At 36.7% G+C, this 15,348-nt stretch overlaps 1 protein-coding gene and 2 long non-coding RNA genes across 8 annotated transcripts in view; 1 reads left to right on the top strand and 2 right to left on the bottom strand.

Annotated features, from left to right (window-relative positions):
• Positions 1-2,742, bottom strand: part of LOC101744081 (protogenin B) — a 108,509-nt gene extending 105,767 nt beyond the window's left edge. For all 4 annotated transcript variants that reach the window (XM_038011828.2, XM_038011829.2, XM_038011830.2 and 1 more), the window contains exon 1: positions 2,582-2,742. In XM_038011828.2, the coding sequence (XP_037867756.2) occupies positions 2,582-2,639 (58 nt within the window). In that variant the 5' untranslated portion in view covers positions 2,640-2,742. The remainder of the gene's footprint in view (positions 1-2,581) is intronic.
• A 2,918-nt stretch (positions 2,743-5,660) lies between these two features.
• LOC110386668 (uncharacterized) lies at positions 5,661-8,486 on the top strand. Of its 3 annotated transcripts, none has more exons than XR_005244803.2 (5): positions 5,661-5,886; positions 6,027-6,275; positions 6,431-6,617; positions 6,928-7,059; positions 7,137-8,486. It is a non-coding gene; the product is annotated as an uncharacterized LOC110386668 (long non-coding RNA). The 3 variants fall into 3 exon arrangements; XR_005244804.2 differs by having other exon boundaries at positions 5,693-5,886; positions 7,392-8,486; XR_005244805.2 differs by having other exon boundaries at positions 5,693-5,886; positions 7,265-8,486.
• On the bottom strand, positions 8,056-10,155 carry LOC134198996 (uncharacterized). Its single transcript, XR_009973309.1, has 2 exons — positions 9,436-10,155; positions 8,056-9,351 (listed from the first exon to the last, which is right to left on the bottom strand). It is a non-coding gene; the product is annotated as an uncharacterized LOC134198996 (long non-coding RNA).
• Between the last annotated feature and the right edge of the window lie 5,193 nt (positions 10,156-15,348).

Below are 15,348 nucleotides of genomic sequence, written 5' to 3'. Positions count from 1 at the left end.
TAAATAATATAATACAAACTCAGCGTTAATGTCAAACTAACTTTGTCAAAGGCGATTTGAAACAAAGTTTCAAGATTAAGACAAATCCTCCGTCTTTTATCTAGTTTACGGATTAGAGAAACAATATCGCTACATTTTTAGATAGAGCTTTGTAGAGTACCCAATTATTTAGATTACCAAAGTTCACTCAGTTTTCATAAAACATTTTAAAATAAGAAAACTTAAAGTCTTTCTATACTTAGTAGATATTACATGATATTAATGAGGGTTGAAACTATTCTAAAGAAACGGGCGTACGATTCCGGCTTGCTCTACCTACTCTAACACTCTACTTCCTATCACTAGGCTCTACATAAATATTCTTACTTTATTCTGCTTCTGTTTTCGACCTCAAAGGCAGACAGGTCTTGGGCCCATCTGACGGTGGATGATCACTGATATTCAACGACAACGACTGTTGTTGTTGAGATGCAGTTAACTAAGACTCTTTTCCGGTTTTTTCTTTGTACTTATACTATGTCCTTCTGAGAAAGAGGTGATGGAAAGTTCGTTCTAGAGCCGAACAGTACGTGGCGAAGAGGATATGAGACACAACAAGCAACGAGGACGACCGTGGTGACCCGGCTAGAGCATCGAGATGACCTCATGGTGGGTCCTTAGTACTACAAAGTAAACACGCCCCTGGTCAGCACCACGGAACAGCCGCTGTTTCGCAGCGAACGAAACTGTTGTACTTGTTATGTGTACGGCAATGACGAGCACGTTACTAGTGCAACTGTAGCTAGCTGCGCTGCGCCTTAACGCAAATGCTATTTCTGTTATCTACTTCTATTTCAGTACGACATGTATTATTGTTATAAATACATTAATACGAAATGAAACCTTAAAAGTTGTTTAAGTTGCGTACACCCGAGAAACTACTACCCTTATTAATACATATTTCATATGTATGAATAAACAATACAACTAATGAAATATAAGCTCCACGTCCGCAACACATTACTCTGATAACATTGAGAGTCGTACAGCAATAAGGAAAGCTTGAGTTATGGGTATGACGTCACAGCCAAGATATTTTATCTTCGAAAGTCGTTTGTGGCCTCAAATTGTCCATGTCGTTTACCGATGACTTACTCTTAGGGATGGTTTGAATGTTCAGAGCACTAATCGTAAGTAAAATAACGAATAGAAAATTCGTGGCTCATGACTGCTCACTGCGAACAATCTGTAAACGATGTGTGTAAGTAATTTGTAGATTTGTCTATGAATTGTACTTGCTACTTGTCGGCCGTCTCTATAATTGGAAGTGATAAATAATATAACATCAGGTGATGCGTGCTTGTGATCGAATCTGTGGCTAATAAGATTCTAATTGGACACTCATAAGATGATATTTCTAAACATTTCTTGTTTATGTAAAATTTCAATGGTTCACTTTCAATTGTAGTATAAAACAGGTCATATCGCTTCGAGATGGAAGTAGTAAGTTTATGTTTGTCAAATATTTCAATTATAAACGCACAACGCTCTGGTTACCGAATTCTAAAACCTTAACTTGAAACAAAGCCTTTTCCTAAAAGCATTAACACGAATTATATGAATTTTAAGCTGATTAACTAAAAAGCGCGTAATTTATTTATCAATCAAATAATAGTTAAGACACGATAGGCAACTACAAAATTATAGTAAGTAGCAATAAAAAATTACTGAATGTTATATAAATTAGTGATATTCGTAATGGGGATAACAATAATATTTGGACGCATCTTCCGAGTAACGCGGTCTCACGACGTGCGTGCGTACGTACGTACAACACATCGCTACACGTTAATTAACGTCTCTCTATACAAGCCACCGGTGCGGCGTTAACTAATAACTTTACCGATAACGATGTTTTGTTTCATATCAAAGCGAGGGCCCCATGGCGCCTCGGAGACCGGATTATGATCAAAACTGTGAGAAAATAAAAAAAGTCCGACGTTCTCCGTTGAAGTTCGTAATTGGATCGTTGGATACCTGACCCAGTGACGTGCCAGTGACGGACCAATTATATTGTTTTTAACTTACGAAGCACAACGAACTTCGAAATCAAGGCAGTTCGATCTAACTTCGTTCTAACTAATTGGATTGTATTGGTAAGGTCAACTGACCGTATATTAGAAACATACAGATTTATTTTTTCTTGTTTTGAAACAAGACATCTAGTGAACTAAATACGCAGTATGCAAATCGTAAGCAAGCAAAGAATGTTACGAGAGGACGACGCTAACGAGACGGTGTGTAAACACAAATCATAGCGCGGCTACGAAGGACAAACAACATAGTTTCCAAACAGGATCGATCACCTTACCGTGCGTGCCGTGCCGTCGCTCCTCGCGTGCCTCTCTAGCTCTACATCTAGACTTACTTGAAGGACCAAAACATAGCTATAGAGTATGGGGACAGGCTAGGTTAGGCCGGTGACCCGGTGGCCGGCGCAAACAAGCCAGGCGCATGCGTGGAGCACTGTAAACACGGCTAGCTCCCGGGCCGAGCACGTGGACTGCCTGAACCACATTACGAAACACGAAAAACAACAAACCGTCGGCCGCTGCCGCGATAACACCCAGCACCAACACTCGCAATAATGTGACCGCCATAAAAACACTAGCATTTGCACGAAACTCGGAATATCTCGATTAGCGGGCTGCGAGAGGACGTGTGACGCAGCCCGCTTCCTCCGGCGCACTGCCGAGCGCGCCCCGCCCCGCCGCCTCGCCCGCGCGACCACCTTCTCCATTCAACGCATTTTCTGTCATAAGCAAATCGATAATACCACTATACTTCCGCTTACAAGCACGCGCGCTGCATCACAAACAGGAATCAAGATGCACCGCGACCTACGACCGACCGACATTCTAGTTTTTTGTCAGTTACCGTGTTTCGAAACTTAACTGAGTTTTAAATTAGAAGAATTCAGTTTGACTCTTGTAATGTGATGAGTGAATTTTATACATATTCAAACTTAATGGAAGTCTGTTGGTTATCTATGTTGATAAAAGCCTGAAATAATTATAAAGTATTCCTTATTCCTATCTCAGTCTTAAGGATCAGGGCGCGAACGTTGCACAGAACGATCAATGAATGAATAATTACACAGCCGGCTGTGACCCGCAGCTGTATCACGTATTTCGCAGACAATTAGCAGAAGACCATAGAGTTACTATTCTAACTGGAGTGCTTACTTCGTTTGACATAAAAACTAAAAATATACTTTATCTCTATGGCTTAAAGTTTATTTTTAAATAGCAAAAGATGTAAGGAAAAACGGTCTGAAAAGAGAATGATTATTAAGTGGTGGTGTCCCTCTCGCACATTTTACAAACAAAAAGCAGTGTTGCTAGCTTAGAGGATTTTCCATAAAATCTCGGAATTTGGACCCCCGTCTTAGTTATCAAAAATGGCTTTTAGTGGTTAGTGGATTTTTTAGTAGCTTGGGCGTTGTTGAAAATTATTAAAAAGGTTAAAATCAATCCACTTTACAGGATTTTAAACATTTTATGACAATAATATATCTAAATACATATTATTTAAACGATGTGACTTAAACTTAACTAGAAAATATTGCGACAATTTAGAATTTCCATCAACGTCAAAAATTAAATTGGTTCAACATAAACGTACAAAGTTATGGTGAATTTAGTTTCTGATGATGACAATTTATTAAAATAAATTATATAAGAAGTATTGATTATATGATATATATTGATTTTTAATAGAACATCATATATTAATAAAGCTCATTAACAAAAAAAATATTTTTCTATATTAATAAGAACTCTGTTTAATGGAAAATTTAATGGTAGGTACGTAGATTTCTGATGGTTTTCATGTTGAATTTGGTGGGAAGCCAGATTAATTGTTGGCATCACCGAAAAAGAGCTATGAATGGATTAAAAGAAAAATGGCGTCTATTTACGTTTGTAGTGCGAAGTTAAAATGGCACTGATACAGCTTGTGGCTTGTTTTTTTTTTCGAAAATCGTGAAAGTTTCCGTGTAATCATGGTGAACACTTTTAATATAAGTGGTTTTAAGCGAGAATCCTCTCCAGTTTGTGGAATATCCTTCCATATGTCAGATTCATTGATAAATTTTTACTAGTGTGAGCATATATTTTTAAAATGTGAGATATTTTTTCTCATTATAATATTTAATACCATTTGTCTTGTAAATTGTACTTAATCTATGTCATATACTAAATTTGAAAAAACAATCGTGAAAACTATAATTTTGCAATGTATTTTTCATATTATAAGAGCCATCACGTGGTATTTCTTGAACTTTTTTTATTGTATTGAATAGCGTCGCACGCAAGCATGTATATCATTTGCCTGACGTTAAGCGAACGAGGAAGATCTTCTAGTAAATATGACGTTGGAATTTCTGGAAAATGTCCTTTAAAAAGGTCAAACAAGAAGAATCAAGTACTCAAACGCAAGAAATAAAAAATACCCCGAGAAAAGCAAAATTACGACAAGATGTTAAGGTATTGAAACAAAAACTTAAAAGTCGTGAAATAGTGATTGTAAATATAAAGTCGATTTTAGATTTATTAGAGAAAAATGGCGATTTTTAATTGAATTGAAATTTAAATTGCGAAATTTTAATGATACTCATGGTCCACTTAGATATTGATTAAAATAAATTATGTATTTCGTTGAAAAAAAAGAATTTACTTAAAAATAAAATAGAGGATATGTTATATTATAAGATTACAGAAAATTTACTGAACTTAATAATAATAATATAACCAATATTTTGTAAATAGAGATCAAGTACTATGTGTATTGTGTTATGTGTATTGACTTGTCATTTAAGAGTTATTTAATTGTCTACATATAACAAATAAATGAATTTCAGTTCATTTCATTTTATTACCCATTGTGTTTTATTTCCTAAAATGTAACTAGTAGACTTAATATACACGTGTCATGAAAATAGCACAGAAGTAAAAATACAAGTAATTTTAAATCAATTGAAGATGTGAATGTAGGAAAAGAGCACCCGATACGCGCAGACCATGTGTGTTGCAGTGTCTCACTCAGTGTGTCAAATATTAATTTGCACGTCCCACTTAGCCAGTACACTAAAGTAGGAATTGCGTAATTAAGTTCAACATAATATTTAAGTCGCGGTTGAGTATTCGGACGTTAAACATGAGTTTGAGGAAGTTTAAGTAATAGCACTGAGGTAATGATGTTTGTAATAAAACTCAGTGCTAGATTTTCGACAACGCAGCAACTTCCAAAAAAAACCGTCGAAAAAAGGCACCATGACGACGAAGCAATGTTTAGAATTGAATTTACATAAATAAAACGTTGCAAGCACGTGTTTTGTATTTACATAGGGTTACACAGAATTACTTAAGGTAAATTCAAAACTGATGCATGTGTATAATTTTATCCTATAAATAAATTTTATATGGTCACCACATTAGACAAGGACACCGCGACCAAAAAGTATTCTCTTTCGAGACCGATTTCTCGGCATCAGACAGCACTCCAGTTGTAGGTACTTATTAACTCCATGCAGAAGACAAATATTGTGCAAATGTTGCTGTCAACTGTCCATTTCGTATTACGGACTTACAACAAAAAAGCAGATCGCGGACCATCACTAGTGCTGCCTCTGCAGAGCGATTTGTGAAACTAGTGCATTCTTTTCCATACAACTAACAACAACTGGCTTAAAGTCGGTATTACGGATGCTTTTGTCTGCCACACAACAGCAGATATTTAGCAATTTCGTTTGTCAAATTTGCGACACCTTTTGTATCTGGTGCTGAATTGTTGCTAACTATCTGCAAGTGTAAAATTTGTGAAATTAAATTAATTAACTTGATTTAGGTAAGTGTAATTGGTTTAGATCTTTATTTGTGTTTGTGTTTTCCATAGTATTAACATTAAATACCACGCTGGGCAATTTAAGTACATTAATAATGTTGAGGTTATGAAGTTTATTTTTTACAAATTAATATTTCTTCTAGGTATGTACTATGGACAGAGCTCAAATAATAAAGGGGTTTGGAGTCTAAGGAAATTAGGTCGGATACATACGAATCAGTGCGTTTGCGACGCTGTCTTCGTGATTAAGCCTGACCCTTTAATCTATCGGAAAGTTTGTTCAGAACACATTACAGAATTTCGAAACATCAATATTTACAATTGTGCTCTGAATTAAAGCCGTTAATAACCTAGATCATCAAGACGAACAAGAATAGAAAGTAAAATGCAAGGTACTTATATATATATATATTCAATTTAACATATTAATATGTGTAAATAATGAAGAAAATAAAAGATTCACAAAATCTTGTCTTCAAAAGTAGCATTGTTTTTTTGATTTCAGATTTATTCTTAACTAAATGTTTTAAATAACTTGTTTATACAGGTGTTAACAGCATTGCAAAATTTCATACCAGAAACCTGTGGGAATGAGCTTTTTGCATTTTGAGTTAAACTGTAGTAAATCCAATGCCATTAGGGAAGTGGCTATGGCATTAAACAATCTTCCAGTTTTATTGAAACATTTAAAGTTTCTGCAAACAGTACAATGGGTCACAAGTTATTATAAATGGGTAAGTTAAATAATTATCTTATAGTATAGAGCACAAGAGTTCCACTGATTTTACAATTTCCACGAGTCAATCATATAGATCAGTTATATTCTTGAAGCTTTATAACTATAGCTATATTTTAAACAGAGTTCTGAGAAATGTCAAGTCCTGGTGAAACTGGAAAGGCCTTCAGGCCACCATTAATCTTTCCTACATAATTTTTTTTAAATTCAAAATTTGTCTTATTTTTATAGTACATAGATATTTGAACAATAATAATTTTGTGATTGAAAACATAATATAATAGTAAATAAATTTCTTTTCATTATAGGTTTTACAATAAATTTGGCTTTCCTGGGGTTTCGGGGTGTATAGATGGCACTCATTTGCACTTATCAGATCTTCTGTATATGAAGAAAGGTTTTAGAACCGCAAGCATTATCATTTCAAGAATGTGCAAATAGTAAGTATTTTGCTGAAGCCTATCATTCACAATAACAAACATTTGATAGTACTTATCTAAAGAATTAAATTTTTCAGATCTGTGATAGTGATCTTAACATTTTAAGTATTGATGTAACATTTCATGATACATTTGTATGGCTTAACACAACTGAATATGCCTATGCAGGACCTGCACCATAATAGTGAAAAAGTTTGGTTTTTAGGCAAGTAAAACATCATGAGCTCTGTCTCAGTAACCTGACTACAAAATAATACTCAATCTAAAAGTATATTTAAAACTGCGAAGGCCGTTAATATATAGTACTATAGTAATGTTTATTGTCATACCAGGAACACTGTTGACCATTGTGAGTATTGAAAGCCAGTTGGAGATGCTTGTTGGTACATAGAGTACTGCATTATGATCATCATATGATGGCCAAGACCATAATTGTTAGCTTGTATTGCATAACATGGTAAACACATGGGTTTCCAGTGCCCCAACTCTCTGACGAAGATGCTGAAATTGATGTTTCTTATCAAATTCATAACATTGTATTTTTTGGGAGAGAAGAGGAAACACAGCACTTAGCACCATGTCAACATTCAAGGGTGGTTCAATTGGATTGTGGAGAACAGACATTAAATTTAGTCCAACCTCTGTATTCTAGTAATTTTATGTAGATATTTTTAAAACTGCTGTTCTTAATTATGTGAACTGAGAGGGCAAGAATAGCCTAATTATTTCTGCCTATAATTTTTTAATTGTGCTTAGTGGAAATATACATATTTCCTTAAAATTTTTGTTTTTATGGTAAAGGATGGATTCATAACTATTTGAAAGCAAAATTGTGAGGTTGTTTTATTAAGACAATGTTTTAATCTGTCGTGCTCAATTTGTTCTGTATCATTTTATCTTTATGTTATATATATTATTGTATATACTGCTGTTTTAATAATATAATAGAATGAATAACAAATCGACTAGTAATTCATAATTCTTCTAGATTTTGTTGGATACTTACATGAATATTACTTACAAAATGAAAAACATAATTCATAATTTAGACAAAATGTGGATCAACCACCACTGATTTTTGTTCATTGTGATAATAATAATAATATAAATATAAATATTTACTAACAATCACGCCACGTTAACTGGTCCCGTGGTAAGTTCGTAAAGAACTTGTGTTACAGGTACCAGATAACGGAAATAGATGTAAGATTTTTATTATACACATATTTAATATATATCCATAACCCTGGAAAATACATTTATATTTATCATACAAATATCTTCCCTTGGCGGGATTCGAACCCGCGACCCCCTTGTGTAGCGACCATGTCACTTACCACTACACCAGACGGCCGTTAGATAAGTTTGATAATTATTTTTTTTGTGTAATTTTGTTTTATTTGAATAATAATTCTTAAATTAGGAAATCGTAGTTTGTTTGTAATACATGTCCAACTTCTTGCCGCATGAAATTGAAGCCACAATTGAAATATAATATCGACTGCCGATAACTTCAAAGAAACATAACTGAACTTGGGGCTGAGGTAAGTAGGATGATAGCAAGGTGATAGCTCTATAACCCTATAAACTAGAAGCAGAACATGCCAAATACTGTGAATACAAAATATACGATGAAGCTAAATACTGGAATTCTACTGGTGGTAGGACCACTTGTGAGTCCGCACCGTGAAGCAGTAATGCGTTTCGTTTTGAAGGGTAGAGCAGCCGTTGTAACTATACTGAGACCTTAGAACTTATATCTCAAGGTGGGTGGCGCATTTACGTTGTAGATGGCTATGGGCTCCAGTAACCACTTAACACCAGGTGGGCTGTAAGCTCGTCCACCCATCTTAGCAATAAAAAAATAAATAGTCATTTTGAAATGCTAAGTTGAGAGTAGTTTTATTAGCGTAAAATATACTCATTAGTGTCATAAAATTTACTGTAGTACCAGCATAAAGTAAAACATATATTTGGATTTGCTTGACTATTGTAACAAGCGCTATTTCATTTTTATGGTAATATAAACTATTACGGACTCAGCTAAAATTAAAACAAAATTGATCTTATTATTTTAAACAAGGTTTTTGCCGATATTGGTCAATTCCTTGAATTTTTTAAACTGAGATACATATATCTCAGCTGGAAGATGCGCAGCCTCTGCCTGCGTACGAGCAGCCTCTGCTCAAATGAAAGCTGCATGAGCCAGTGGTTCGCCTTAGTTTCCATTTTCTCCTCTTTCTACAACTACAGCTCACGATGTGTCTACTCTTGTTTGTTGTCCCCTATAGTCTAGATAATATAATGATTGATTAACATTCTTACTGCAGTGAGTGAGTGCAAAGAGTACCTGGTTATTGAATAAAAATAACTTACTAAATATCGGCCTGATATTTGCAATGAAGCTTCTCTTAAGATGGCTTCGTCGACGAAAAACTGGGCTAATTATAAAAATAAATATTTATTTATTGTCTTAAAATATTAGATTCATTTGTTTAAAAATAATATAGAACATTAAGTTAATGTCTGACATGCAGTTTCCTATTCACGTCATATTGCCCATGACCTTGGGTGAACATTATTTTGAATAGTCTGCACAGCTTTTATTTCCCTTCAAGCTGTGAAAGAGTGCACTATATTTCTGGTATTCAAATCAAAGCCTACTCTTGCCAAGTCAAACAAATCCACTATCTATTACTTGATAAAGAATAGCAGCATATTCTAGGCGAGGCCTAGAATATCATCGACTGGTTGTTCTAGCGTTGTTGGCCTCATGTCGGCGTGAGATGGATCTGTTGTACACGTTATTATTGATAAAACCATAAAACTAACTCATTTATTCTAGAATTTACTATTTAATTTGAAATCGTCGTGGCCTAAGCAGTGCAGTAGAGACGGCCGACTTTCTAATAAAGATGCGACTGCACCAGTGTTAGATTCCCGCAGGCAGATATCAATAAATCCAATGAAACACGTATTTGACATATATACATGGAAGACTTCCATGATTAAGGATTCATTCATCTTTTATTTAAAATCAAATTAGCAAATATTCTTTAAGAAATCGTTGGTGGTAGGGCGTTTGATTAACCCGCAAGACCACCATTCCGCCCATTTCGACCGCGAAGCAGTAATGCGTTGCAATTTGAAGAATGGGGCAGCCGTTTTGGTATACAGTTGAAACTCAGACCTCGTTTCTAAAGGTGGGGGCGGCATTCACGTTGTGAGGTCTATACCACTTAACACTAGATGGGTTGTGAGCTTATGTACTTACTTAATTGATAATGAAATTAAAAAAGTGTGTGTGTCCGCTCCGACGCACGACTGGAGTTTACTGGATATAAAAAATTAAACGAAACAATACGAGAAATAGTTCTATATTACGACAACACGATACACTACAGATTATTAACAAATTAACGAGACACAAAACAAACGACTAACAAATATATGAAAATACAATAATGAGAGAAACGCGCGATCAGTACGAGGCTTTGTGGCGGACTGCCGGCGCAGGCGCATAACGCATTTCGTGTGACATGCTAGTACGATTTTGGTCCCCATAATTTTCATACCCCGGGCCTATATATGTAAATCGATTCTAAAGGAGTAAACTCCAATAAATTAGGCTATAATTTTGATCCATTCTTTTTTAAAATAGGTTCGTAACGTAAACAACTATTTGATTACAAATTATCAAACGATTACAAAAAAAATGTTATCAGTGTTTGACATGACACAATTACATTTTTATAGCTATTATTCAAAATAAAGCAAAAATTATTATTAGATCACTTATTTTTAGTAAGGCTTCATCGAAAAGAACAGAATTAGCAGCTCTCACTTGGCGTTTCAAACGTGAATTCCACTTAAACATTTTGAAATGTTTATATGTAACGCGCTTTTATAAATTCATTTGCCGGTTTGTTCAGCAAAAAAAAAAAGTAATGTGGCTTTTTAGTGCCAATTATTGCTACCCGATTGCGACTGGCGCTAGTTGTATGACAGAAAACTGCAGTAAGCGGTAAGCGAACAATCGCGGTACGTGATACGAAATAATTTGACGTTTTGCGATCGGTCGCGACGCGTCTGCACAACATCTGCAAAATTGTGGCTGTCGCAAATTTTTACGTGATCAGGGGGCCGTGCGTAGTAAGTTGTGTCAGAGTTGCAGCTCGGTGGGCGCGGTGCGTGGGATCGCGTCTCGGGTGCCGCGGCTATCTGCGACTCGTTTTGTTATGATATTGGCCTTACGTGCGTGCATGACTTTGTATCATTGTCGAATTTTTAAACCGTTCTCATTGTCTGAGCTCTCGTAGGGTAATACTACTCAGTGGATTTTTTACCGTCTGCCGTGCACAGACATGTGACATTGTAACAACACTTGACTTTTATATATTGCATTGTTGTGCCGAAACGTTTCCTGGTACTTGATTGTCCAAGCACGCGCCGGTACTGACAGCGGGCCCACGCCGCGGTTGACAGCGGTACTTATAACACGTAAATATTAGTCGAGCTTAACATCATAAGGTACTCGCCTCGCCTTACTCGAGCTATTCTTACTGCTTCTCCAGTGTCAACAAATATCTACCCTTTATTATACCTATCTGGCTGATAATTCCTATGTTGAGCACTGGCGGAAAGGCATGTTGCAAGCCCGAGTGGCTTGACACCGTCGTTTTCATTAAATCTGCGGCAATCATCACACGATCCGCCTGCGAGGTCGTTGTCGCGGTCGTCGCGAATGTAATTAAGGATAACTTAGCTCCTTTGCGCGTTGTTTATTTTATTACATAGAAAAGTTAACAAGGTCACAACCTATTGCTAAGTGGTCACCGGAACCCATAGAGCTCACACCGTGGATGTTGCCACCTACCTTGTAACGTGCGCTTTTTTTTTTGTTTTTTTTTTTAATTCTTTATTTCAGATAATAATCCATATAATAATAATCCATATTTATGTCTCAGTTGTATGAGAGTCAAGGTGAACTTCAGCGTGTGAAGCACGTGTTAATCGTGAACAACCTGAAGTTTCCACGTCGTCGTCACCACCAACCAAACCAAGCCACAGCGGAACGGCCTGTGTTCCGGCCGTACACCAAGGGCGGTACAGACAAGGACGGCAGAATCTTAGACGTGCGTCTATATTATCATTTTATAGACCACATAAGAAACTAAGATCTGTTGAGTCCAGCATCCCTTTGCAGGATCCAGGTGTCTCCAAGCTGGACTGTAACTGTGGGCCCTCATACAGAGGCCAGAGGACAGAATGCGGATGATGAGAACAACCGGGTGCACGAGTCTGCAGTCTGTCGATACGTTCTGGACAGAGGCGCTAACTGTTCTAGAAGGTTTTACTAAATAACAGATATAAGTACTAAAGATCACAAATTAATTGGACGTACGGTGCGCCAGACCATTGTAATGAAATAAAAACCTCCCAACTTTAAAGCAGAAGATGGTTAGCGCCTATCTAACACTCGGGATCCTCTTGTTGTGAAATCAACCCACATGAAAACCCAAGTTAAACAAACTGCCAGATCTCCAGATACCGTTAGTTCGTTCTGTGTTAAATGAAATGTAACAGTCTAGAAATAATTTGAATGGAAAAATGGCTGTTTTCAATATTGCTAGCTACTGGCTGTTAGATCGGCTTTCTTCAGGGCGCAAAGACCTGGACCCCGAAGAAAGCCGATCCCGACCGTATTGATGCATTTGAGATGTGGTGCTGGTGAAAGATGCTAGGAAATCCCTTGAAAGCACGTCGCACCAACGTATCGATCCTCCAAGAACTAGAGACGAAGCTTTCTACCATCTGCTTACGTAGAGTTCTGGAATACTTTGTCCACATTGCCAGAAACGATGACGGCAACTGGAAGAAGCTAATGGTCACTGGCAAAGTGGACGGAAAAAGACCACGAGGTAGAGGCCCGACACGTTAGACTGACCAGTGTGCTTAGTGCGAGTTTTTTAACGTTCTCGATATCGTAAAAGTTAGCTCATATTTGTATGGAATGGGATCGTTTGCGTACGTTTGCCGCTAGGGGCGCTGTTCCAACTGTATACAAAATTGGCTTAACTTTTACGCTATGGAGAACGCTAAGAAACTCGCACCAAGCACACTGATCCACACTATTCTCGACACCTCAGTTCACGATGCTCTACACTCGGCGGCAGATAGGAACAAATGGCGTAGTGATTCACAATAAACTCTTGTTGCGAGGAGGTGGTGACAACCCTCAGCATTGAGAAAACCGATGCGAGAAGAAGAAGAAGACTGGCTGGTAGTTAGCACAATATTCAAATGTCTCCCAATACAGTCAATCGGGGTAAGTTAAGCCTTCAGTAAAACATTACCTTGAATGTTATTCGGGTTTTTTTTTCTTTAATTCAGTTTATTATTATATATAATTAACTTTGAAAACAAAGTATAAACGACATCTTCGTAAATGCCCATGCGCCGCTAAAAATTTAAATTTGTGTATTTGCCGACGTCCGTGTGTCATTTTAACTGAGAAAACTTGGCAACAAGCTTCGATTGCGCCAAAAAGTTTTCTTTTGCACCCTTCGTTAATTTACACTTCAATCTTTAATCGAAATCAAAACTTACACAATTGTTTCTTTTATTGTTATTTATTTTGCCATAATTTGTCGAACTATTTTGTGTTTATTATTATGGCAGTGTAAGTGTCGGGGCTTAAAGCATGCCTATGCCTATGCATTCATTATTCTCCAGAGAGAGTGATGATATTTAAATTAAGTTTTAACCCAGTATTAAAAAGAACACTGAAAGTATATTTACTTCCGTTTAAAGGGCCGGCGACGCCCAGTGCGATTCGTTCCCACGGAGTTGCCCCGTACTTTGTACAATTTCAGTGTACCTTTTCTACGTTTGCCTCTTGGATGACCAAACTGTTGCACTGTGCTCAATCTTTTGTAGTTGAGCTCACAGCTGCAACATCGCTCACGTACATTAGTTTTAAGCCACTCGAGGATTCGTTTGATATCCGCATTATTTTTCTGAGCTTACTTTAAGGCTCCCTTCCATTCACCGCTAAGGTCCGTTCTCCTACATCCGCACGGGCACAGTCTTCAATCTAACGCAGTGCTCACAGTTCTCAACGCAAGATCTTTTTGACAGTGGGTCTGTGTGAGATCTTCCACTGCGATGCTCAATAACGAAATCGAATTCCTGTAGCACTTATCAATCTTGCTGCTTGATATTTCGGGTACTTAAATTGCAGAGGCTACTTTAACGCGACATGTTTAATCCTCAAATGAAAACTTCGTCCTAACAACTACCTCTGTATTTACTAAAATTCTGCAATAACTTTACCGCAGCAAGTAGCTCTCTTGTTGTTACACAGTGATCTCTTCTTCGTTGAGACAATACACCTATTCCAGTTTTACTCGCTTCTTCGTCAATCATGAAGCCATTTTCTGTGTCAGGAGAACCCAAAATATTACAGGACGCATGCTCGGTTTTCACAAAACAGTAAATGACGCTTGCAAGTGGGTCCTGGGCCAATCGAAGAACAACTTACATTGTAACTTTAGCCAGAAGTTTATTATTAAGGTTTCGAGATAAAAGTGGGCCGAAGGTATCCTAATTGATTGTAACACTTCAGTCGATCGTGACCAAGAAGACTTTTAAGTATTCGAAGCCTCAGAAATAATACATTGACAGTAAAAAACGCGAGATTACGACGTAGATGTATTTTATTTTGTCTACAAATAGCGAAAACCAAAGAAACCACAATAGAGACCTGGATGTAATCCCTGAAGACATTGAAGGACACTCATGACTTCAGGGATCGAAATTTGCAATTACTATTAAAATATAAGTATACAATATTGACTTCAACAAAAAGTTATATTTACATCTAAATTGGCAAGCTAAACTTCTAATTACTAAGTTTGAAGTAACCAGCAACTTAAAAAAGGAAAATTTGTTCAAGATAAAAATGTTGAGCACTAATCTGTATTTTGACTATTATTTTAATTCGGTATCCTAATCCGTCCATTCTTCGCGCGACCTCCACTTTTGTTGGAGTGCTGGAGCAAGACTTAGGGAAAATTATATATCTCTTTCTCGTGCTAGCTTCCTCCAAAATTGCATTATTGCTTCCTACTAAATGCGGAAGGTTTTTATTGCTATATAATCTGTTTTAAAATGTAGTAAGTACATATATTGTAGGAAAAATGTATTGTGTATTATGCAATAGCCAATTGCTAGTTGAACACACTGTACGTATCATCTGTATGTGCCCTCTGTGTGTACCATAAAATA

The sequence above is a fragment of the Bombyx mori genome, chromosome 6 (assembly GCF_030269925.1).
Source record: "Bombyx mori chromosome 6, ASM3026992v2".
NCBI lineage: Eukaryota > Metazoa > Arthropoda > Insecta > Lepidoptera > Bombycidae > Bombyx > Bombyx mori.
This window is presented reverse-complemented; position numbering and strand designations above follow the sequence as displayed.